The sequence below is a fragment of the Pelodiscus sinensis genome, chromosome 6, assembly GCF_052426305.1.
Source record: "Pelodiscus sinensis isolate ZL-2025 chromosome 6, ASM5242630v1, whole genome shotgun sequence".
Taxonomy (NCBI): domain Eukaryota; kingdom Metazoa; phylum Chordata; order Testudines; family Trionychidae; genus Pelodiscus; species Pelodiscus sinensis.
The window spans coordinates 115,891,665-115,915,728 of record NC_143057.1 but is presented as its reverse complement, the minus strand read 5'-3'; the positions used below and the strand labels follow the sequence as shown (position 1 = coordinate 115,915,728).

General features: G+C 44.4%; 1 protein-coding gene across 10 annotated transcripts in view; it reads left to right on the top strand.

Moving 5' to 3' along the window:
- The window catches only part of MAPK4 (mitogen-activated protein kinase 4), a 162,105-nt gene that overhangs the window by 111,104 nt on the left and 26,937 nt on the right, over positions 1-24,064 (top strand). For all 10 annotated transcript variants that reach the window (XM_075932669.2, XM_075932670.2, XM_075932666.2 and 7 more), the window contains one exon: positions 13,401-13,545. In XM_075932669.2, coding sequence (XP_075788784.2) covers positions 13,488-13,545 — 58 coding nt within the window. In that variant the 5' untranslated portion in view covers positions 13,401-13,487. The remainder of the gene's footprint in view (positions 1-13,400; positions 13,546-24,064) is intronic.

Sequence of the window (24,064 nt, the reverse complement as noted above, 5' to 3'; positions counted from 1 at the left end):
ATAACCCATCAGAAGAGATTAGCCAGTGTGTTGCATAATAGGTGGCTCTCTTCTCTCTGAGCAAAGGCTGCCACTTTGTACCCTCTAGACAGCGGCATTTCAGTGATGGGTTTGTGATTCCATGTACATCCAGGGTGAAATCCTGGCCACGCTGAAGCTTCAGGGAGTTTTTCCACTGATATCAGTGGGGCTAGGGACATGGTTCTGAAAGTGCTTTCGTATATTTCTATATAAAAATAAGGTAGAAGAGTGGAGAGTTCCCAAGAGGAGGCAAAACAAGAGAAGGAAAATGGCTCTTGCTGAGTTTCTATACAATTCAGAATACGATACGTAAAATAAAAAGCTCAGTAGAATTCTTCTTTTGGAGTGTCTCTGTAGAAGTTTGGGGCCACAAAAACACATGGACTGTTCAGCAGCCAAAAGAGGAGTTCAGGGTCATAAAGCCCTGTGCCTAGTACCACCACTTGATTCTCTGGGTTCTCAGTGTATTAACCGCAGGAGCCAGTTCTCATGCAGTGTTGATGAGTGGGGAATATAAAGGGCATGTTCCTAATCCTGACCCCAGGTCTTATGATCTGTTCCCCAAAAGCAGATGCTGGACCCAATGAAGTGGTCTCTGGGGAAGAGGGAGTGATGCTAGTGCAGGGCTAGGTAATAAAATGGCAGCGCTTCACTAGGGTTAGCCCCTGGCAGGCCATTGCCACTACATTTACCTGTGCTTCCACAGGTCTGGGTGATTTCAGCTCCTACTGGACAGAGATCGCCAATCCCAGCCAATGAGAGCTGCGGTAAGCAGCGCGAACCGGGACACGGCTTCCTGCAGTTCCAGTTGGTTGTGAATCGTGATCTGCAGCAAACAGGAGCTGCTGTTGTCCATACCTGTGGAGGCACAGGTAAATATAGGAGTGGCAGCCCACCAGGAGTGAACCCTGGTGGACCAGGTTGGTATTTTCCCACCCCTGTGCTAGTGTAATGTCAGCAAATCCCAGTCATCTGCAGGCAGAATTGAAACTGGGACCTCTGGAGCTCAGTGTATGAGCTCAGTATGAGCTACTGCATGAACTAAAAGCCACCCGAGTTTTAGCTGAAGCTGTAAAGCAGACCCATTAGTCTATCGGTAAACGGACCTGGTGCCACTAGGCGGGACAGTGCACCACATCCAGAAGGCATGTGGGTTACACTAGGATGGTAGCTGACTCTTCTTCCAACACAAAGAAAGACAGATACAGGGTGGGATACCATTGAGCTAGGTATTGTTACAGTCATAGCTCCCTCTTGTGGCTAGTATTCCACCTAAAAATGTATCCTCTGACCCTCTTCTCTCTTGACAGCCAGCTTGGGCGGACTGATGTGTAGACAGCAGCAAGCACAGAGTGTGTGTCTAAGGTGACGTCTGTTATTGGGGAAGGGAGGTTAAGTGGTAATAGCGGAAAAAAGGCAGACTTACATGGAGGAGGCAGCAAGCATTAGCAGCAAGTAATATGGTCCAGTTTTGCAACTCCCTATGAAGAGACAAAATACAGGACTATGTAGCACTTTAAAGACTAACAAGATGGTTTATTAGATGATGAGCTTTCATGGGCCAGACCCACTTCCTCAGATCAAATAGTGGAAGAAAATAGTCACAACCATATATACCAAAGGATACAATTTAAAAAAATGTGAACACATATGAAAAGGACAAATCACATTTCAGAACAGAAGGGGGATGCAGGGGTCGTGTCAGGCTCAACAAAGACACCAACTACCTTACCCATTACAAAGATAGCTTCCCCAATTATCACCTCTAATACCATTAGCTCACAGACATTTACCTTCCTTCCCCTCCCCCCCCCCCGCATCCTCCTTCTGTTCTGAAATGTGATTTGTCGTTTTCATATGTGTTCACATTTTTTTAATTGTATCCTTTGGTATATATGGTTGTGACTATTTTCTTCCACTATTTGATCTGAGGAAGTGGGTCTGGCCCATGAAAGCTCATCATCTAATAAACCATCTTGTTAGTCTTTAAAGTGCTACATAGTCCTGTATTTTGTTTCAGCTACACCAGACTAACGCGGCTACGTTTCTATCCCTATGAAGAGAGTAGTCCTTGTTCGCACATTTACATTAAAATACATGAGATTCAGATTTTATGGGACCTGGGCACTTTGGCTGTGTGCCCATGAGAAGACAAAGAAAACTTAACCACACCAAGAAGTACAGAGGATTAAAAGCCTTTCTGCTTTGTCAGTTTTGCTATAATTGTCTGAATTTTGACACAGTACATCTAATATCTGGCATAATTATCTAAAGCCAGATTATTTAAAAACCCTTATATAATCTTCCTACCACTGGGCAAATGAATTGCCTTGGGAACAGAGGTTAAGCTATGATGACATTTCTCCATATGTAGGGCTGCCATGTAGTTTTGGAAAAATTGGTGGGAGAGGGGAGAGAAGTTCATCACATTTTTCAAGAGACTGTGTCATATACCTCTTGTCACACTGAATTACCCGGGCTGTGCTGGGGTTATGCATGCCAACCCAACTGCAGCCCTTGTGTGAACACAGAGAAGCCTGTGCCTACTTCTTTGGTTAGACTTTTAGTGTAGTTCAAGAATCTAGAGCAGGGATGGGCAATAATTTTTGATGGAGGGGATCAGGCCGAGATTTTGGTAACCAGACTTTTCTTTTCTATGGAGGAGGTCCAGGATCTGAGACAGAGGTTAGGTGCAGAAGGGAGTTTGGGGTAGGAGACCAGGGTGCAGGAGAAGGTGTGGGGTCTGAGAGGCAGTTTGGGTGAAGGAGGGGATTATGATCTGGAGCAGGGGCTTGTGGTGTAGGGTCCAGGAGGCGGTATGGTATCCAGTGCATGGATCATATCTTGCTCACCTTCCTCTCATTGGGTCTTGTCATAACTATATCCACTACTTTAAAGAACTGTTTGTTTTCAAATTTCTGTTGCTCATGTCAGTCATTTCTCCCCTTACTATTCTCTTTGTTGTCAGTACACATTTCCTGTAGAAATGGGGAAGGAAATGAGAAAACTTAGTTGTTCAATATCTGAAATATTTTAACTTTAGAAAGTGATTTGTAGGGAGCAACTTTGAACAAAGGCTTCATTTACATAAATGTTCATGGAGTGAGGCTGTATTTTTTTTTTTTCTTGTATGGAATCCCACCATTCAGCATTCACTTGAGTGATGAACCAAAATCTCAGGCTGATCTCTGTTACCAAATTAAAACTCTGCTGAGTCAGTTTCTGTCATTTTAGGAAAACTCTCAGTGAATGTATCAGAGGGGTAGCCGTGTTAGTCTGAATCTGCAGAAGCGGCGAGGAGTCCTGTGGCACCTTATAGACTAACTGAAGTTGAATGGACAGACATGAGAAGATCAGTCCAAAATATACATCACAAAAATATGGGGGAAGGGGGCATTAAAACACAAAGTCATAGAACCTCAGGAAGTCATTAAGTCCAAACTCCTGGCCAAAGTAGGACCAATCCCAACTAAAATTATCTCAGCCAGGGCTTTGTCATGTCGGGGCTTAAATCCTCCAAGGATGGAGATTTCACCACCTCCCTAGGTAACCCATTCCAGTGCTTCCCCACGCTCCTAGTAAAATAGTTTTTCCTAATATTCCACCTAGACCTCCCCCACTGCAACTTAAGACCATTGCTCCTCATTCTTTCATCTGTCACTACTGTGAACAGCCTCTCTCCATTCTCTTTGGAACCCCCCTTCAGTCAAAGGCTGCTATCAAATCCCCCTTCACTCTTCTCTTCTGCAGACTAAATAAGCCCAAATCCCTCAGACTCTCCGTGTAAGTCATGTGCTCCAGCCCCCTAATAATTTTTGTTGCCCTCCACTGGACCTCTCCAATGCATCCACATCCTTTCTGTAGTGGGAGTGCCTAGAATTGGATACAATATTCCAGATTTGGTCTCGCCAGTGCTGAATCAACGGGAATAGAGAATCTTCTCTAGATCTGCTGGCAGTGCTCCTCCTAATGCACCCTAATATGCCATTCGCCTTCTTGGCTACAAGGGCACACTGTTGACTCCTAACCAGCTTCTCATCCACAGAAAACCCCAGGTCCTTTTCTGCCAAACTGCTGCTTGGCCAGTCAGTCCCCATCCTGTAACAGTGCTTTGGATTCTTCTGTCCCAAGTGGAGGACTCTGCATTTGTCCCTGTTGAACCTCATCAGATTTCTTTTGGCCCAATCCTCCAGTTTGTCTAGGTCACTCTGGACCCTATCTCTGCCCTCCAACATATCAACCCTTCTTCCCTGAACAGAGTTCTATTTTCAGCATTGGTTTTTTATTTGCCATGCTGTATACCATGGGGGCAGGGGACTGGACTCGATGACCTCTCGAGGTCCCTTCCAGCCCTAGTATTCTATGATTAACCCTAGCCATGGACCAAGACCCCATTGTGCTAGCTTCTGTTTTAACACAAAAGGACTATCCTGGCCACAGAGCAGTTGGAGACAGATCCATTAAGGACTCTAATGCTTAACCAAGGAGTCCGGTGGTTAGAAGCATTAAGTCCATTGATGAGCTTAGGTGCTCAGCATCTTTCAGGATCATTCTTTGCATGTTGGTAGTGCTTAGAGCTCCCACTCAGAGTCTCCATTGTGGTAGCCAGTCTGTCTACATTTCAACACATTCAAATGAGGCGTAAAACACATTTTTTAACAGCGAGGGTAATTAACCATTGGCACAAGCTGCCAAGGGAAGTGGTGTAAGCAAGTGCTTTTCAAGGTCTGCTTTCTTTGGTTAGGTTTTCTGTTCATTTCTTCCACCATTCTAAACTTCACCATCAGCATTTTTGAGGTAACTGGTGACTTGAGTGAAAAGGATGCTGCCAAGATTGGTTGGCCCACAGTTTTAAACTGTCTTTTTGCAAAAAGTGTGGTGGAACAAAAAGTCAAGTCTTTTTGTGGTGGTGGTGTTCAAACCTGGGTGCCTTAAAGTTAGAATTAAGTCCATATTTAGACACTGAAAGATAGGGATGTAAAAAGTGTTTTAAAAATACTGTGTAACCAATCATGAATACTTATTGGTAGGGATGTGAAAGGTTAACTGGTAATCACCCTTTTAATGGGTGATGCTTACCGGTTCCGGTTAACCAGTGGCAAGGCCAGGCACATGGCATGCAAGAGCTATTCCTAGAGCAGTCCCTGCCCACAGTGGGCCCAGACACATCACAGGCAAGGGCTGTCTGCAATGTGTGAGAGGGCTGTTTCAGTTCAGCTGTAGTGGAGCAGCTACCCCACCTGCACCCCTTTTAATCAGTTAACTGGTTAACCAATTACACAGGATTTTACATCCCTACTTCCTAGTTTCTAATAGTTTACAGTACCGTGCTTTATGGAACTTGCTCATATGAATGTTCATTTAGGCTTCTTGAGCATTGAGTGTATTTTTTTTCTTATTTCTCTATTACAGTAGTACCTATGGGATCTTATTAGAGATCATAATGCTAGTCTATGTACAAAGACATAACAAAAAGATAGCGCTGCCTGAAGAGTTTACAGTCTAATTAGAACACAAGCAATAATGGGAATATACATGAGACACTCCAATGGTTATATGTGCTGCTGTTTTCTTATTTTCCTAGTTGTGTTTTTTCAGATTGGATTTGTTATTCAGTTCACATGGTTTATTTATAATATTTATTACTTCTGAGCATTTGAAGACTTTAAAGACAAATTGCCCCAAATTGTCTATTTCCATATGTTATTCAACAAGTGTTTTGTTGATCTTCTTGTCTAGTTTCCAATAAAGGAGAATCTCTCTGTTGCTGTGAATAATAGCAGTGTGTGAAAACCAATAGTCTGATCTGATAACACTTCAGGGCTTGAGTGCTATATCTGATTCAGCAACCAATGCTTGGCTAATCAGTCTCAATTAATTTGTACCTTAGGGAGAAAGAAATTACAGCATTCTTTTAATAGAAAATGCTGTTGATTAACGTACTGACTCACTCATTTAGGAATAAGAACAAAAACCTGCATTTATGGGAAGACAGGAAAAATATAACTCTCTTTTAGCATTTGTTAAATTTAGCTGTCTTTGCTTTTGAGCAGAAAAATGGATCATAATGTGCCATTTGATTACAAGCAGTATAATCCAGGGCTGTACCATAGTAAGTATCAATATTGTGATGGGGGTTTTAGTAGTTGACCCATTTCATGATTGTTGTTAAGGACAGTGCTAGCTAATATTTCTCTTGATAAACAAGCATAGCTCCCATGGACAGTAATGGGGATTGGACACACACATCAAGGGGGGAGCTAATTGGGTTGGCTGAAATTTTTCAAGACACATTTTTGATGGATAATTGCAGGTTTGAATAAATACAAATTTTCATTAAAACTGTCTGCTCACTGCAGAAAATTTAGACATTCTAATTAAACTCATAGGCAGTGTTGTTCAGGTTCCTTAGGCTCCCTTTCTTCTCTATAAGCTGGGCTGGACTACATCTCCCAGGATGCACTGTAACATATCCATTCCTACCTTCACCAATAAGGAAGGAAATGTTGCATCATAGAAGATACAGCTACAGAGGTTGGCCCATATAGAGGAGAATGGGAGCATAAGGCTCCAGACTGCAATGCCCAGGAAATATGATGGTGTCATTTTGCATTATAATGTTTTGTGTGTTTTAGTCAAAATATTTCAGTTTTCAGTATTTTGCTGAAAAATATAAATCTTCCATAGAAATTTTCAGTTAAAACAAAACAAATATTTTTGCTGAACTTTCCCCTGGAGAAAGCCCAATTTTCAGACCAGCTTTAGAAATTTGACTTCTGAGTACTGCTCTGTAGTCAGTGATATAGGAGCTCTCCATCTGTGTCAATGTTTACCATAAATTTGTGTCCACTCATTCCTGCCTCAGTGGGATATCTAGGATAGGAGCACTTTTGCAAGAACATCTCCTTTTTCTCTCCTCTGCAAAGATCCAGTTCTTCAGTCTTTCTTCTTCAAAGTCTCAAGCAGGCAGTCTTGAACCAACAGCAAAATCCTGGTTGTGCTCCCTTTTAGGGTTGCCAAATTATTTCAACAAAAATACCGGACACACTTGACATTATATCACAATTTACATTACATCTTATTTAGAAAATACCAGACATTTATATTTTCTCAATTTGCTTCCGGAACAGAAAGCTCAAATACTGGAATGTCCAGTTCAAAACCAGACACCTGGAAACCCTACTCCCTTTCTCTATGTCCTTGTTAAGAGAGGTGTTGGCGAGAGAAGTGAATGCAGTATCTAGCCAACAGTTTAAACAGTAACAAAGTGTGATTTTGTACCTGGCTTTGGTGTAATAAATAACACTGCAGTTGCATATATCCCATTTCAGCTGTAGATATCGGCCCTTCGCACGAAGAAGAGCAAGTGCTGGTATCCCCATTTTATAGATGGGCGCATGGAGATAGATAGCAAAAAAGTGACTCCCCTAGGATCACACTATTGGTTAGTGACCAGGACAGGAATAGAGTCTAGTTCTGCTCATTGCCATGCCAGTGCCCTTCACCCTGGAACACTGCACTGCCCTCAAGAATTGACAGTCTGTGCTCATTTCTTTCTCAGCTATCCTAAGACTCTGAGTTGGTCTCTTGATTTTGTGGAAGGCTAAAAAGGGGCAGCATTGATTGTCTCTTCCTCCCCAGTGTTCTGCACCAGATAATGTCTGTGTAAGGTACTTACATGGCCATAGTCTCTGAGCACCTCAGTCTTTAATGGATTTATCGTCAAGCACCCTGGCGATGGCGGGAAATACTATTCACCACATTTGACAGCTTAGGAACTGAGGCACCGAGAGAGTAGGTGTCTGTCTTAGTGCAGCACAAGAAGCCTAGAGCAGGACAAGAAACTGAATGCAGATCTCCCAAGTCCCAGTTAGCACCTAACCACGGGGCTGTCATTCCTCCTCTTCTCGCCCTCTGAGTAAGTGTGTGAGAAGAGCTCCCAGTACCTTTTTCCCTGCCCATGCCCTCACACAGGAAGAGATATACACACGGCTCTTAGCATGTACCAAAATAGAGTAGCTAAAGGCCAATTCATTACTAAATAAAAAACAGGACGATATAGTACTATAAAGACTAACAAGATGGTTTATTAGGTGATGAGTTCTTGTGGGCCAGACCCACTTCCTCAGATCAAATAGTGGAAGAAAATTGTCACAACCATATATGCCAATTGTGACAATTTTCTTCCACTATTTGATCTGAGGAAGTGGGTCTGGCCCACAAAAGCTCATCACCTAATAAACCATCTTGTTAGTCTTTATAGTGCGGTATCATCCTGTTTTTTGTTTGTTTCAGCTACATCAGACTAACACGGCTACATTTCTATCACTAATTACCAAATGTAAACGACTCAACCAAACAGCTGGGAATCGGAGGTGATTGGTTCCTTGCTTGTACAGGGAGTATTGTGGGTATGCTTTGCTCATCCATTTAAATGTCTAAATTGTTCTTATCTTTGCTTTTAGGGGGTATCATGTATTTATACAGCTGACCTTTTCTTTACTTGGCTGATCAAATGATAAACATTTTAAATCCATTCTCATAAACAATGTGTGCTCTCAAGTGCTGACCCTGACATACCCAAGCACTGACCTTTGTCCAGCTAGTGACTGTTTATCTTCTCTCATTTTCAAGATCCTTTTATTGAAGGAGTAAACACAGATTGAACAAATATATTTTCTAAGGCTTTGGATTGTCTTGCATGTTCTGAATACAGCGTGGAGTTTCCTGGCAGGTTGCAAGAACATGTCTCCTCGCACGTTTTCTTCCTGTGTTTTGGGTAGCTTAATATTGCAATTCATGTGCTGATCTGGTAGTTCTTTACAAACGAAGCCTCCCTCACACTCCTTCAGGCAGGGAAATATCATGCCAATTTTATAGAAGGGGTTCTTGAGGCACAAAAAGGTTGAGCGATTTGCTCAGAGTCTCATAAGGAACCAGTGACCCACCTTTAAAACAGAGGAGAAATTCAGGGGTCTGTGCAAACACCGAGCTTCAAAACAAAATGTCATCCACAGCAACCAGCCAGCAAGCAAGCACAGAGAATGTCTACTAATTACCTGCCAAACTTCAAGATTCTACTTCATTCATCTGCCAAAGTGAACTCCAACCCGTGAAAGCTTATGCCCAATAAATGTTAGTCTTTACGGTGCCACAGGACTCCTCATTTTTGCTGAAATAGAGTAACATGGGGTACGTCTAGATTACCACATTTTGTCAACAGAAGTTTTGTCGACAGTATCTGTTGACAAAACTTCTGTCGACAAAGAGCGTCCAGACACATTGAGTTCTGTCGACAAAGCAAGCTGCTCTGTCGACAGAACCCCGTAGTCTGGACGCAACCCTACAGGCAATAACACCTTCTGTCGACAGAACTCTGTCGACGGAAGGTGTTATGCCTCGTAAAATGAGGTATACCAGCGTCGACAAAACTGCTGAGTTCTGTCGATGTTATGTCGACAGAACTCAGTGGTAGTGTAGACGCTGGTATAGTTTTGTCGACAAAAGTCCACTTTTGTCGACAAAACTCGGTAGTCTAGACAACACCCATGGCTACCCCTCTGAAAGTATTAAATCTGACAAATAATTCATGTGAACTACAGAATAAAATGTAAGTCTCTGCAGAAAACCAACAAAGGCATGCAAATTTTAACAGTGAATTGTATTAAAAAAGTAAAACCTTGCAAGTTCATCAGTTAATGTTCTCTGAGATACTAATTCAGGTAAGATATAGGATCACACACGGAGTTTCTTCCTCCACAGCTAATTATTATGCAGTGTCAGCTATTTAACAGTTTTATAATTATGATTCTGGCTACAGTTTCATCTACGCTTTTAAGGTGTTGATGTCTGTGTGTATATAAACACAGTCACTAACAAATGAGCTTAGTAAATACATGGTGTGTCTTTCTGTGAATTACTGGTTATTTTTAATTTGGGAATATTTCTAAATGTTTGTACAACAAAATAACACAAAACAAAAACCAGAACAGCTAAGCTTTATTGAACTTTGGTAGTGTTAGACTCTTGTTTTTCATCAGTCACAGAGGAGAAGCCATGTTAGTCTGTAACTTTAAAAGCAATGAGTAGTCTTGTGGCACCTTAGAGATGAACAAAAATATGTATAGTACCATGAGCTTTCATGGGTAAAGCCCACTTCTTCAAATGGGATTAAGACACTCAATGTTCATCTGAAGAAGTCTTATCCACAAAAGCTCATGATACTATATATAGAATCATAGAATAATAGGACTGGAAGGGACCTCGAGAGGTCATTGAGTCCAGCCCCCCGCCCTCAAGACAGGACCAAGCTCCGACTACACCATCCCTGACAGATGTCTATCTAACCTGTTCTTAAATATCTCCAGAGAGGGAGATTCCACCACCTCCCTTGGCAATTTATTCCAATATTTGACCACCCTGACAGTTAGGAATTTTTTTCTAATGTCCAATCTAAACCTCCCCTGCTGCACTGTAAGCCCATTACTCCTTGTCCTGTCCTCAGAAACCAAGAGGAACAAATTTTCGCCTTCCTCCTTGTGACACCCTTTTAGATATTTGAAAACCGCTATCATGTCCCCCCTTAATCTTCTTTTTTCCAAACTAAACAAGCCCAGTTCATGAAGCCTGGCTTCATAGGTCATGTTCTCTAAACCTTTAATCATTCTTGTCGCTCTTCTCTGTACCCTTTCCAATTTCTCCACATCTTTCTTGAAATGTGGCGCCCAGAACTGGACACAGTACTCCAGCTGAGGCCTAACTAGTGCAGAGTAGAGCGGCAGAATGACTTCACGAGTTTTGCTTACAACACACCTGTTGATACAACCTAGAATCATATTTGGTTTTTTTGCAACAGCATCACACTGTTGACTCATATTCAACTTGTGGTCCACTAGGACCCCTAGATCCCTTTCTGCCATGCTCCTTCCTAGACAGTCGCTTCCCATCTTGTATGTATGGAACTGATTGTTCCTTCCTAAGTGGAGCACTTTGCATTTCTCTTTATTAAACCTCATCCTGTTTACCTCTGACCATTTCTCTAACTTGCTAAGGTAATTTTGAATTATGTCCCTATCCTCCAAAGAAGTTGCAACCCCACCCAGTTTGGTATCATCTGCAAACTTAATAAGCGTACTCTCTATCCCAATATCTACATCATTGATGAAGATATTGAACAGTACGGGTCCCAAAACAGACCCTTGTGGAACTCCACTTGTTATCCCTTTCCAGCAGGATTTATCACCGTTAACAACAACTCTCTGACTACAGTTATCCAGCCAATTATGCACCCACCTTATCGTGGCCCTATTGTTAGTCTGTAAGGTGCTGCCACGGGACTACTCATTGTTTTTAAAATTCATCAGTCAGTCCACTCTCAGGTTGTGATGATTTAATAGAAACAATTGGTCCATGGTACAGATTTCAGAGACAGAAAATTGTAACTAGAAAAATTGTAACTAGCCCGTTAAGTAAAGCACATGTTTTAACTTTAAGCGTGGACTTCAATGCTTTGCTGAATTTGGTTTAATACATTTCTGAAACCGTTAACAAGTATCTAAAACCACATTGGTACGTGAGATAAAGTTGTGATTTTAAGTTCACATCTCTTTCATTACTGATTTTTTGTGAAAGGGGCTCATACGCTACAGTGGTTGGCAGCAGGATGAAACCCTAAGACAGATGGGTTAGAAGTGAGAGCTTTTCTTATTGTAGAGCTGCACTTTTCCCTTTTCCAGTGATGTAAACCTCCTACTTCTACCTCCTATGTGATACCAATTTTAAACCAATCATCATGATTCTCTATGGCTCATCATCTCAGACTCATGCACTTGGGAGGGTTCCACATTTGATAGGAGGAGTAGAGGGTAGTGTTACGAGAATCACAGGACCGATGATGCATACCCAAGGGGGGAAGGACAGAACCAGGTGGACCGTTTTAGCAAATAAAAAATATTTATAACAGTGATGAATTTATAGACCATGTTAATGAATTTACACTATTTATTATATTTATTCTATGATTTCTAGTTAAAGATAGATATAAGGATGGGAATGGCAAGGGGAATAGTCTCTATTCTAAAAATATCCAGCTACGCTGATTAAATAACAGTGATAACTACAAACTCTATGTACTACCCAAAACAACTACAACACTAAGCTTATACAACAAGAAAATATCAAATCATACATACCAACTTACACAGCACACGGAACATTTCAAAGATATCGGTTCGGTTGCAAAGGCCTTGGTTACGCCTGAGAGTCGGGGGAGGTGGCTGATTGGTTGATCAGGCTCGCAGTGCTTTGGAGTATACGGGAGGCACACACACGGTGGTAAGTGTGTTGCGAAGACCTCCTCGAGCTAACTGTGCGTTGGGTATTTATCCCCAAATCTGCACATCGCTTTCCCGCGCTTGCATATTACCATATATGGCCCAACGGTCACCAAGTGGGGAGGGGGTCTATGTCCCAGGGGTTGGGCTGAAACTGTGCAGGTTTCATGTGACCAGGTAAGCCCCGCAGTTCTCACGCCAAGGTGACGGGTGGGAGAGTCTGAGGCTATTTTCCCCTTTTCACACCTTCCCTTTTTCTAAAGGCAATGGTATGCAGGAAGGGTGTGGCCGGTTTCTCCCAAGGAGTACTGTAGCCCACTATAGCAAAAGTGGCCTGGCCAAACTTTTTACTGGGGGGGGGGCAGTTTTTTTTCTAACAGGTAGAATAAAACCTCTCTCTAGCACATTGTTTTATAATCCAATATTGGGGTTGGGGTGCCACTCTGAGTGCTTTACAAACATGTCGAGCCTGATTTTCCAAGCGCTCCACAGTCATTGTACTGGCTGTTCTAACAACCTGGCTCCAGTTGTGGGTGCTGAGCACTTTCGAAATGCTGGGCCATGGTAAGTGTAAGTCCAAGTCCCTGTCCTGAAGAGCTTGTGGGTCTAAAAGAGAAGATGAAATGAGCACACAGTCTGGAGGCAGGGAGGGAGAATGGGGTAACAAAAATAACCCATTTGCTGCTTTCATTTGAATTAATAATGGATACAATGAGTAAGCTGTCATGGAGATCACCGCTGTGTGGGCATGCATGTTTGTATACACGTACATATCAAGTTTGACTGTGCAGTGAGGATGTTGGTCTTGCTATCTCCAGCAGTAACAATCCTCTTTCTCAGCATTCCTCTTTCACAGAATTTTGAAAGAAAAAAAAATGCTGTCTACTCCCTCATCATGTCATTGGGACCAGTTAATGCAAAATCTTTCCAAGCTGGGATTATGAGAACTAAACTCCCTCCCTTCACCCAGCAGTTACCAAAAAGTGGGGATGGGTGAAGTGTTTTCCAAAGTAACTTATAGAGACATGTCTGTTTTTAATCTTTCAGGGTTACCTTTCTGAAGGCTTAGTAACAAAATGGTATCGATCACCACGCCTGCTCCTCTCACCAAACAACTACACCAAAGCCATTGACATGTGGGCAGCAGGGTGCATCCTGGCAGAAATGCTCTCGGGGAGGATGCTGTTTGCTGGTAGGTTTCTGATTCCTGTTTGTTACTCCCTTCATCCTGTGCCTCAAGTGATTGTCTAAAGCAGTTTGGAGTGTTTACTATTTGATAGGGTTACCATATTTGAACTTGTATTAATGTGTTATATTATATAGTGCAAATTCCACTCCTGGAGCTAGGCTCAAAGAGTGAGAAGATAGTTCACTATCTTCATTTCCATTCAGTCCTTAGTAACTCTGCCTACAGTGGTAGTGCTGCTGCTTGTGATGGCGGCTTTTGTTACCTCTGTATCCCCCTGGGAACCGAACTGACCACAGAATGCCATCAACCATTTCTTCTCATCATTAAATGTTTTTATTGCTGTACTACTTAGAGGCCCCACTTAAGATCCAGGCCTCCCTGTGCAAGACCCTGCACAAACTGGAGCTGCTCAGGAAATGAACTTTATTTTCCACAAAAAAGCAATTTGTGTGTGTGTGTGTGTGTGTGTGTGTGTGTGTGTGTATGTGTGCGCGCGTGCATGCGCACACCGTTAGCTGGATCGTAAAGAATTTTTCAGATTGTTCGGGTTTTCAACAAAAATGGAAATTTACTGCAATTTTTTTTTAGTTTGTTTAGAAATAAATGATGCAAAATGTTGACCCACTCTGGTACAAGAGGTTTGTGCTCTGTGGTGGATTTGAATTGTGGTCAGTATCTTAAAAATCTGTTGTTCTACTGTGAGAGAGAACATCCCAATGTTTGCTATAAAATTGCCATCAATAACATTTCACTTTGGAAAGGACATGAAGTTCACTGTATACTGATTAGTGCCTGCTGCTCTTCTGCCTGAATTCTGCACTGTGCATAGTTCCATTAAAGCAAGGGTGGGGAACTTCAGGCCTGGGGCCCAGATGTGGCCCTCCCGGCTTGCCTGGATCCGGACCCTGCACCATTCCACCATAGGGCTGGAGCACACAAAATCTCCTAGCCTGGCTCCCCTGGTGTGCAAGAGGAATGTGGGGAGTGTCTTTCTCCTAAGTCAGGGACTACCTGAGTTGTTGTTGCTTCTTACTTGTGTGCAGCCCCTGACTGATTTTTCCGAGAGTCAGTGGCCCCAATCCCCCCAAAAATTTCCCACCCCTGCATTAAAGCCAAAGGATAATACTGCACTTCCCTTGCATAAACTCATGCACAGGCCCACCAACTGGGGAGGTGGGGGAGAAGTGGGGGCAATTGCCTCCGAACCCAGTGATTCAAAAGGGCCTGGGGTTCCCAGCCACTGCTACTGAAGTAGTGGTGGCAGCCGTAGTGCCAAGACATTTGAATAGCTGCTAGAGCAGTGCCCGTTTCTGAGGCTGGGGAGGGGGACACCTTGCTGCAGATGTCAATGGAGGGTTGGCTGCCCTGGCTCCACCCCTTCTGTCTGAGGCTCCACCCCTTTGGGAACATGCCCAACTCCCCTCTAGGGTTGCCAGGTGTCCAGAATTGACCTGGACAGTCTGGAATTTTCACCTCCTGTTTGGTTAAAAAAAATTCAGAAAACACTGGACACCTAAAATGTCCGGTATTTTCTGATTTTTTTTTTCTGGCCAGGAGGCAAAAATACCGGACACCTGGCAACTTTAGCACCCAGGCCTGGGACCAGTCCCCAGCCCTCCCCTGGACCCTATCACCCCCAGTCCCCCGACCCCATGATTACCTGGTTCCACAGGGAAGCTAAGTTCTGGCTTGAACAAGAACACAAAATGGCCGCTGGCAAAAAGCCTAAAGACCAAGGGGAAGCAATGCCTTCCCTGGGTCTTAGTGTTCAACCGCTCTCCTGTTTCTATCCCTATTCTAACTCTGCACTCACTCTGAAAGGGGCCATGCTGTTTTATTATTTAATTATTTTTGTTGTTGTTTTTGGTCCCCTTCCCCGCCACTTTTTTTTCCTTAACAGAATTCCCCCCCCCCCCTCGTTGTTTTTGTGTGGGGGGGAGAGGGTGTTCAGTATTTTTGGTTCAACCATCTCGCAACCCTAGTCGGCTCCCCTGCACATGCATGCACCTTTGCAAGATTGGAGCCTAAAATTTTAAGTCCTGCTTCTCTCTCCTTTAGTGTTATTCTGCATTCAGTGTTGCTGTTACCTCCATTCGCTCCAATAGTTTTGCCTTCTGATTAACATCTGTGGAAATGAGCTCAGAAAGAGGCCTTCTGCGTTGACTGAGGAGGAAGGCAAGATAAAGAATTGACATCATTTTGTTCTCTTGTTGTGAAGATGGCGGTTACTCCTCAGGGATCACGCTTCTGGAAATGCATTGGAAGGGCACCTCTCTGGCATGTATCAGTGGAGGCTTTTGCACAAGGAAATAAATCTGCCCCCCCCCCCCCAGATCCTGCATGTGATTTTAGTTTTCTTTCAACAGCATTTCCCCGAGCTGTGTGTCACTTTGACAAGTTGTATCAGTAAGAAATAAATAAAGAAGCATGGCATAAAAATGAAGCAATAAAACCATAGCGAAAGAGAGTTACTGAGAAGCTGTGGAAAAAGTAAAAGTGTGATCAGAAGACAAGTTTGGAATTGTTCAAAGCTGCATAAAGAGAATACAGGATACTAAAGAGCACATTAGAAGTTGGGGGATAAAGTTTGCTTCCTTCCAGACTGTGGCATTGACTGTCTTTATGCTGGTGTGGCGATAGTTCTGTTTCTGTACACTAACTTCAGAAGATCCATGTGCGCTCTAAAGTGAGTTCTTGCTGAGTAAGGAAAACAACAAGACAGAATAAGATGTGAGCTAGTTTCTGTGGAAGTGGGTCAGGTTTAGAAAAGATGAGAAATGGCCAACGTTTTTACAGGCAACTAAACATACTGTGTGTCTAGCTTAACATACCTGAAGGGGGCCTGTTTTTTAGAAAGTGTTGTGCCCAAAGAAAGCCCCTTTGAGGGAGTTAAAGTTGAGCACTCAAGATAGAGGTAGATAGATACAGTGAACCACTAGTCACTGTAGAGAATTTTGGGCAGTACCCGTCACAGAGCAGGGCTTGCTATCCACTGACTTCAACAGCTACTGTAGAATATGCATGTCTGTCTTCTAGTGCAGGCAAAATCAACTCTGAGAACAAAATGGTTGCTGAGCTCTGACATGGAGGGGGTAGTTAATAGAAATCTAAAGGTGCCGTGCAAAGAATTTGGTTACATTAAATGACTGTCATTCCTACTCTTATATTCCTTTTACAAAAAAGCATAGTTTCATAGCTCCAGGTAAAAACAAGCAGCATTTTAGCAGTAAAAGCACAATATGAATCTAGGACATTAAGTAATTTTTTTCAAGAATGAAGCAGATACTCTGAAGCTATCAAAAATACCTAGCTTCCTTCTTGGGGTATTCAATAGTCTTCCTTCTCTGTTGTCATTCTCATTGCCCATTATTATTTTGAAAGACAGGAGGAGTTTAATGTGTTCATAAGCAGCCAAGCTTAGGTTTTTCTAAATAAATCATCAGATCCATTAATAATGCAGAAAAACCTTTATTTGAAAATATTTCAGTGCACTTGCATTGTGCTCTTTATCTGCAGCCACTGCCTGGATTGCTTTATCCCTTTTATTTTATTTCCACCAAGGGACAAAGCTTTCAACTTTCATATTTCTCTTGCAAAAGCAAAATTAAACATTCAGTGTCACTTAGAAGAGATCATTAAAATTGTCCTTTTCGCTCTCTCTCTGTGTCTCTCTCTCTCCCTCCTCCTCCCCACCCCCCATCCCCAGTGGTTCTCAACCTTTTTTCATTCTGAAGTTCTGTTGAGGTTAAAAGAAAAGAAAAAAAAAAAAAAAAAGGCCAGGAACATTTTGTTGTGGCCCCTTTAAGTTAAAATGCCAGTCCTCTCCCCTGCCTCTCCCCCCTGCATGTACATTAGGCACCAAGCGGGCCCAGATCAAGACAGCCCACGGGTTGCGCACTGCTGCTCTAGATAGCAGGATGGTCTTGGTCGGGTAAGTGGCTGCTATGCCTTTTTACCATCTAGGTACATCCTTGGCTAGTCCAAGTTGCTGGCAGCCTGTGGGCTGTACAGGCAGTCCCCGAGTTACGCAGATCCGACTTACGTCGGATCCGTACTTATGAACTTACGAACGGGGCTTTTCTCGCCCCGGAGGAAGCGGGTGGCAGGACCGCCCAGACGTGCCGCGGTCCCGCCGCCCGCGTCCTCCAGGGCGAGAAAAGCTGCTCCGTGTCTCCCTGATCTGCTGGAGGGGGCCCCCAGCAGACCAGGGAGACGCAGAGCAAAGCCGCGGAGGACGCGGGCAGCGGACTGCCCAGACGCGCTGCAGTCCCGCTGCCCGGGTCCTCCGCGTCTCCCTGGTCTGCTGGGGGCCCCCTCCAGCAGACCAGGGAGACGCGGAGCAAAGCCACGGAGGATGCGGGCGGCGGGACCACGGCACATCTCGGCGGTCCCGCCGCCCGCGTCTCCCTGGTCTGCTAGGGGGGAAGGGGCGCAGCTACTGCGGCCCCTCCCCCCAGCAGACCAGGCTTTTCTCGCCGACGCCTGGGGTAGAGCAGCTGGGGCGCTGCCGGGTTGGTCCCGCAGCGCCGCTCCTCGGCGCTACTGGACCAACCCAGCAGCACCCCACCTGCTCTGCCCCAGGCGTCCTGATTCAGCCGCTGCTGAAACTGACCAGCGGCTGACTACAGGAAGCCCGAGGCAGAGTTGCTCTGCCCCGGGCTTCCTGGAATCAGCCGCTGATCAGTTTCAGCAGCGGCTGACTTGGGGACACCTGGGGTAGAGCAGCTGGTGTGCTGCTGGGTTGGTCCCTGCAGCGCTGAGGTGCGGCGCTGCGGGGACTTACCCGGCAGCGCCCCAGCTGCTCTGTCCCAGGCGTCCAGATTCAGCCGCTGTTGAAACTGATCAGCGGCTGATTCCAGGAAGCCCAGGGCAGAGCAACTCTGCCTCGGGCTTCCTGTAGTCAGCCGCTGGTCAGTTTCAGCAGCGGCTGAATCTGGACGCCAGTTCCGACTTACATACAAATTCAACTTAAGAACAAACCTACAGTCCCTATCTTGTATGTAACCCGGGGACTGCCTGTAGTTCAAGCAGAACTAGCACATCTCTGACTACTCATGCTGGGAAGCACTCTTCCAGCTGCTGAATAGAAATACTATTCCATAAAATCTAAACTTGCTTTGGGGGGTTTTTTGTTTTGTTTTTTGGTTTTGTTTTTTGGGTTTTTTAAGAGCCCAAATCAGATTTTAGTCCATAACAGCAGGATTGGGCATAAACCAGAGGAGACAGAAATTTAAAATAGTGCTTTGCTCCTTGTTTTTCTGATTTCCACCATTTCATTTTCACTGCCAGTGACTCAGAGTGGGGCTGGTCCCCTGCTAGTCTCCCTGCCAGCTCCTGGCTGGCCTCTTCCACTCAGGCTATTTGAGGGGGCACATGACCTATTATGGCATGCATCACACCTGAAAAGAAGAACTTAAAAGCAATTAATAGTTTAGCAGCACCTTAAAGACTAACAAAACATGTAGATTGTATCATGAACTTTTGTGGGTACAAACCACTTCTTCAGATGAATGGAGTATTAAAAGTCCAATTTCAAAATAAATAGGGGGTGGGAGGGAGAGGAGAAGGAAGGAAAAGAAGAAAAATAGTGAATTAGAGTGTTACATGAAGCTGATAGAGAAGGTGCAAATTGTTCTTAAGTACCCATTGTGTGGTTAGTTAAGTTATTAGGATATGGAAGATAGTGTGCTAACCAGGTAATGTCTTTATTCATACCTTTGTGATGTGTCCCAAACTTGTAATTGAAGTTAAGTTCCAACTCTTCCCTGTGCATTTGGCTTGTGGAATTGGCCTGAAACGACACGGTGACTTTGAGATCCATTCATGAGAACCTGGACAGGTTAAAGTGTTCTCCAACAGGTTTCTGTGTGTTTCCTTTTCAGATATCTGATTTGTGTCAATTAATTCTTTCCCATAGAGGCTGTCCAGTTTGGCCCATATACATTGCAGTTGGGGCATTGCTGACATTTGATAGCATAGATCACATTAGTGGATGTGCAGTTAAATCAGCCTCTGATGTGGTGAGTGATGTGGTTGTGTCCAGTGATGGACTTGCTTGTGTAGATATGTAGACAGAGTTGGCACTAGGACTGATTGCCCTTCTTTTCAGGGAACCCACCCTTGCAGTCTTCTGTCTGCAATTGCGGCGCTCTCTTTGTTCTCTCTTTACAAATCTGTTTTTAAGTACGGGATTTGACCAGTAGTCTGGTTTACAGCTGTTTGCAGGTTAAGCTGTTTGCATATCAGGCCCCATAGAATCTCAGGTTAGCTGTTCCATCCCTGCTGCACAAACACAGTACCTATTTCTAAGGTCTCTGATCTTGTCATCTGAGCTTACACAGAATATTTCTCATGGTCTTGGCTCCCTAGTAAATTGAGCATAAGAGACAATTGCATGATAGCTCACAGAGACAACTGCAGACCTCTAATGATTACATTATACTGTTAATTGGTTTTTTTTACATGCTTCAATTATATAGTTTAATTTAGTTGCTTAGCATCAATCAATAGCATCAGCTCAATAAATTATCTGGTATGCTAAAACAATTTAGATGAATAATGGTGATCAATTATTGGAAGCAGCAGCTCTTAAACTAGTGTCTGTTAGACTTTTGTCCTCTGCGCCTACATTTTACAGTAGATGGGGGAAGGTGAGAAATAGAGGATATAAATTAATTAGAAGGCTTCCAATACATCAAAGGATAATTAGGATACATCAGAAAATTGAAGTTTTAGTAAACTGAAATTCTCCACCTCCAGCATCAAATTTATTGTTTGTACCTTGAGAACAGAATTCAAAGCTAGGCAACTACCAAGAGTCCTGTTCTTACCAGGCCCCCAAAGAGAAAATGCTTGAAATGTAAAAGCACATCATGAATCATTCTGAGCTGGAACACAAATAAAGGGTTTTTCAGCAGTAGAGCTTAAAGCACGATGCAAAGGAGGACAATCTCATTAGCCCTATTTTACAGGTGTGAAAACTGAGACAGGGTGGGGAAGTCTAGAGTCACCCAGCACGCCAGTGAAGAACCAGCATTGCCACATGCCTAAGCCATTGCTCTAGCCATTGGGCCACAGTGCCTCCTTCAATAGAATGTTACAGTTTCATGAATAATCATAGCAGTGCCCTGTGGCCTCTTGTGATTGCACTGAGTAGCCTGATTTGCAGCTTTTCTATGTCTCTGTGTAATCATTGAAGAACAGGCCCCTTGTTTTGCCTCTCTTGCCCCCTGTTTGTGAAAGAGAATTGGATGTTTATTTGCTTCCCTTGCCCTCAACATCTGCCTAACCCCTGATTTTCAGTTAAACCAGGGGGTTTCAAACTGGTCATCCACGGGTCCTCCACGGTCTAAGCTGTTTCGCAGTCCAGCCCAGGAGTACCTGCGGCCCAAGGCGAGTGTGCCCCATCCCATCCCCCAAGTCCTACCCATTCCTGCCCCTGCATGGCACCTTTTACCCCCTCGACCTCTCTCCTGAGGGACATGGCCTTGGGGATTGCCAGGAGAGAAGCAGGGGGGTCACCACCCCCCCCATCCCCTCAAAGCAGTGGTGGAAGCTGTGGGGAAGCAAACCTCTGGAGCTTAGTGCACGAGCCTCTACTGGGTGAACTAAAAGCCAGCTGGCTGGTAGCTAAGGCAGTAGAGCAGACTACTCTGTAAGTTGTTTCAGTGCCACTGGATGGGACAGTGCATCACACCCAGCAGATGTGTGGATGACATGTCCACTAAGAATAGGACTGAGACCCACTAGTTTGTGCTTCGCAGAAGCCACTGAACACCTCTCCCAAGTGATTCTTTCCTGGATTTGTAGCCTCCTGACCCACACTCTAAACACCCTCACTAACTCCCAAGCAACCCACGCCCTGAGGTCAGCTGTTGACAGCAATTGCTCGGTCAGTTTTTGGTGAGAAGGCTGGTTTGGACTCAGAAGCGCAAACAAGTTGACACATTCTCAGCTTGTTCTCAGCCAGCCCAGAGCAGCCAACTTAAAGCACGTTTGATATTTAAAACCCATTGCAGTGTGTTAGGTCAAGATGGGGCCATGCTGCTCCACCCAGGGAAGCTCCAGTAGGGCTTGAGAATGTATCGACAAAGCAGTAAAACACACAAACATGTTTTTTGGACGTGAGATTGTTTCTCTCCTGTGAACAAGAGGAGGAATCTGTGGTGTAAGCATGGGATCAAACAGTACAGCATCCTTCATATGTGCCGGAGTTCTAGGGCCAAAGTCAGAGCTGGTGCCATAGGGTGCAGTTCCACTGAAAGCAATAGACCGGCACCCACTTGGGCCAGAGCTGAATTTGGACCTATCCCATATATATGAATTCATAAGAAGAAGCTAAGTGAAATTGAGAGTGAAAAATTAAAGGAGAAAGTACTGTGGTAGTGTAATATCAGGTGGCAAAAAAAAAAAAAAAAGTATTTCTGCCTCCCACTTCATACCTGCTTCTCTGCTTCAGAGTTTCTCCAATACACCTTCCTGCAGTGTTCAGCTCTCGTGCTAAGTCAGGCTAGGTCTTTCCATCATTTAAATTAGTCTGTTTTCCTCTTCTGACCCCCTCATCAGAAATATCTTTACATGAGTCTCCCACACTGATGATGATCATCAGCACTAGTTTATTCACTGCCTTTTGGAATGTCCATTTAAACTCATTGCCACATGTTGTGTAAGGGTTCTGTCAGGCCACTAGCAGAACTCCAGGGAACCGGGAGAGGGGTGTGAAGATGCATGCTCCAGAGAGAGCCCTGGGCAGTATGGAACACCAGGAGACAAAAGACCTCCTTGAACTCCCCAGCACTCAGGGGGGCTGTCTAGACTACAGGGTTTTGTCGACAAAAGTGGACTTTTGTCGAAAAAACTATACCCGCGTCTACACTGCCGCTGAGTTCTGTTGACATAATGTCGACAGAACTCAGCAGTTTTGTCGACGGCTGTAAACCTCATTCTACGAGGAATGATGCCTTTTGTCGACAGAGTTCTGTAGACAGAAGGTGTTATTGCATCTACACTGTCCTTTGCGTCTACACTCTCATGTCGACAAAGCGACTTGCTTTGTCGACAGAACTGGCTGTAGTCTAGACGCTCTTTGTCGACAGAAGCTTTGTCGACAGTATCTGTTGACAAAAGCCTGTAGTCTAGACGAACCCAGGGGCAACATACCCACTGCCATACTCATTTCTAGGGCTGTTAGCTGAATGATCTGTTGGCTGAGGGACCCCCTTGAGCCTAGGGAAGGGCCAGCACAGCCCACCTCTTCCCTGCCCTTGCTTCATCCCCGCCTCACCACTTTACCCTCTCACAAGCAATACAGTCTGTGGGACTAGAAGGGCTGGAGATCAGTGCCAGCAGCAAGGGCCTCTCCCCCACCCCCCAGATCAACAGCAGCAATGGGGCAAGTGGTTGTTCGGACACATGCCCCCCTCGTGCCCCCGGCGTTGCCCATGCTCTTGCCATGATTCTGCAGCCCACTGTTGAAACAAAAATTCAGTCAGTCATCAAAGAGCTTCATGATACAAAAATCCCCTCTTTTTTATCAGCTATAGCCATCCAGCTGATCTTGGCTAATAGGCTTAGTACTAGTGACAGACTGTTTTATAATCAGAGACTCAGGCAGGCAGCAGGCTGATCATACCACTCTGTATGTATGCAGCACTGCTTCTCAGTACACGTACAATAAAACCATCCTGGGAATTCGTGGTCCAAAATCCAATTTGATAAAGAGTATGGTTAACAATTAAAATAGTGATTTTGCTTCAGACTTGCTCTATTAAGAGCTGGAGACACAGTGAGCTCTGGCCCAGTCTAACTCCTTCGCTCTTTATTTCTTGACACTGATTGGTAATCACTTCTAAATGGAAATTTAGTAATACTTGGACAAATGCGTCATTTGCTAAATCTTGGGATTTTTAGCAATGGAGAAACTTACCAGTATTAACAGAGGTATCACTGACAGTTACATTACTGCATGGAAACCATTTAATTTAGCTCCCAATTCTGCAAAATTTTGCACATGCCCTTAACTTTATGTACAGTAACTGAGGGCAAGTCCACACTATAAAATTAAGTTGACCTAAGTTGTGTCGAGGAACAGCAACTACAGTAATTTAATTGCTTTTGGATGTCCACACTACTCTCTCTGTGTCAGCAGCACATGTCCTCACCAGGAGCGCTTGCACTGATTTAACTACGAGGGTAGGGCATTGTGAAACAGCTGCTGAAAGGCAACAATAATGGATGTAAACAATACGGTGACTGCCCTGACACTGTGTCGGTCTAACTGTGACGGGGTGCGTTCAGAGAAGTCCATTGGGGATTGTTCCCCTGTGTGCTGATCATGCCACTGATGCCTGGCTTTGTGCTCTCGGGCTCCATACCACCCTGCTGTGCTGGGCCAGAGTCTCTGGTCTCCCCCAGACTAGGCATAGATTTGGGGTTGCCACCCCCCTGCAGAGCAATACAGAACTGAATCACTTGAGCTTTGGAAGCACTTAGTACTAGGGCTCAGCACCCAGGAAACCCACCC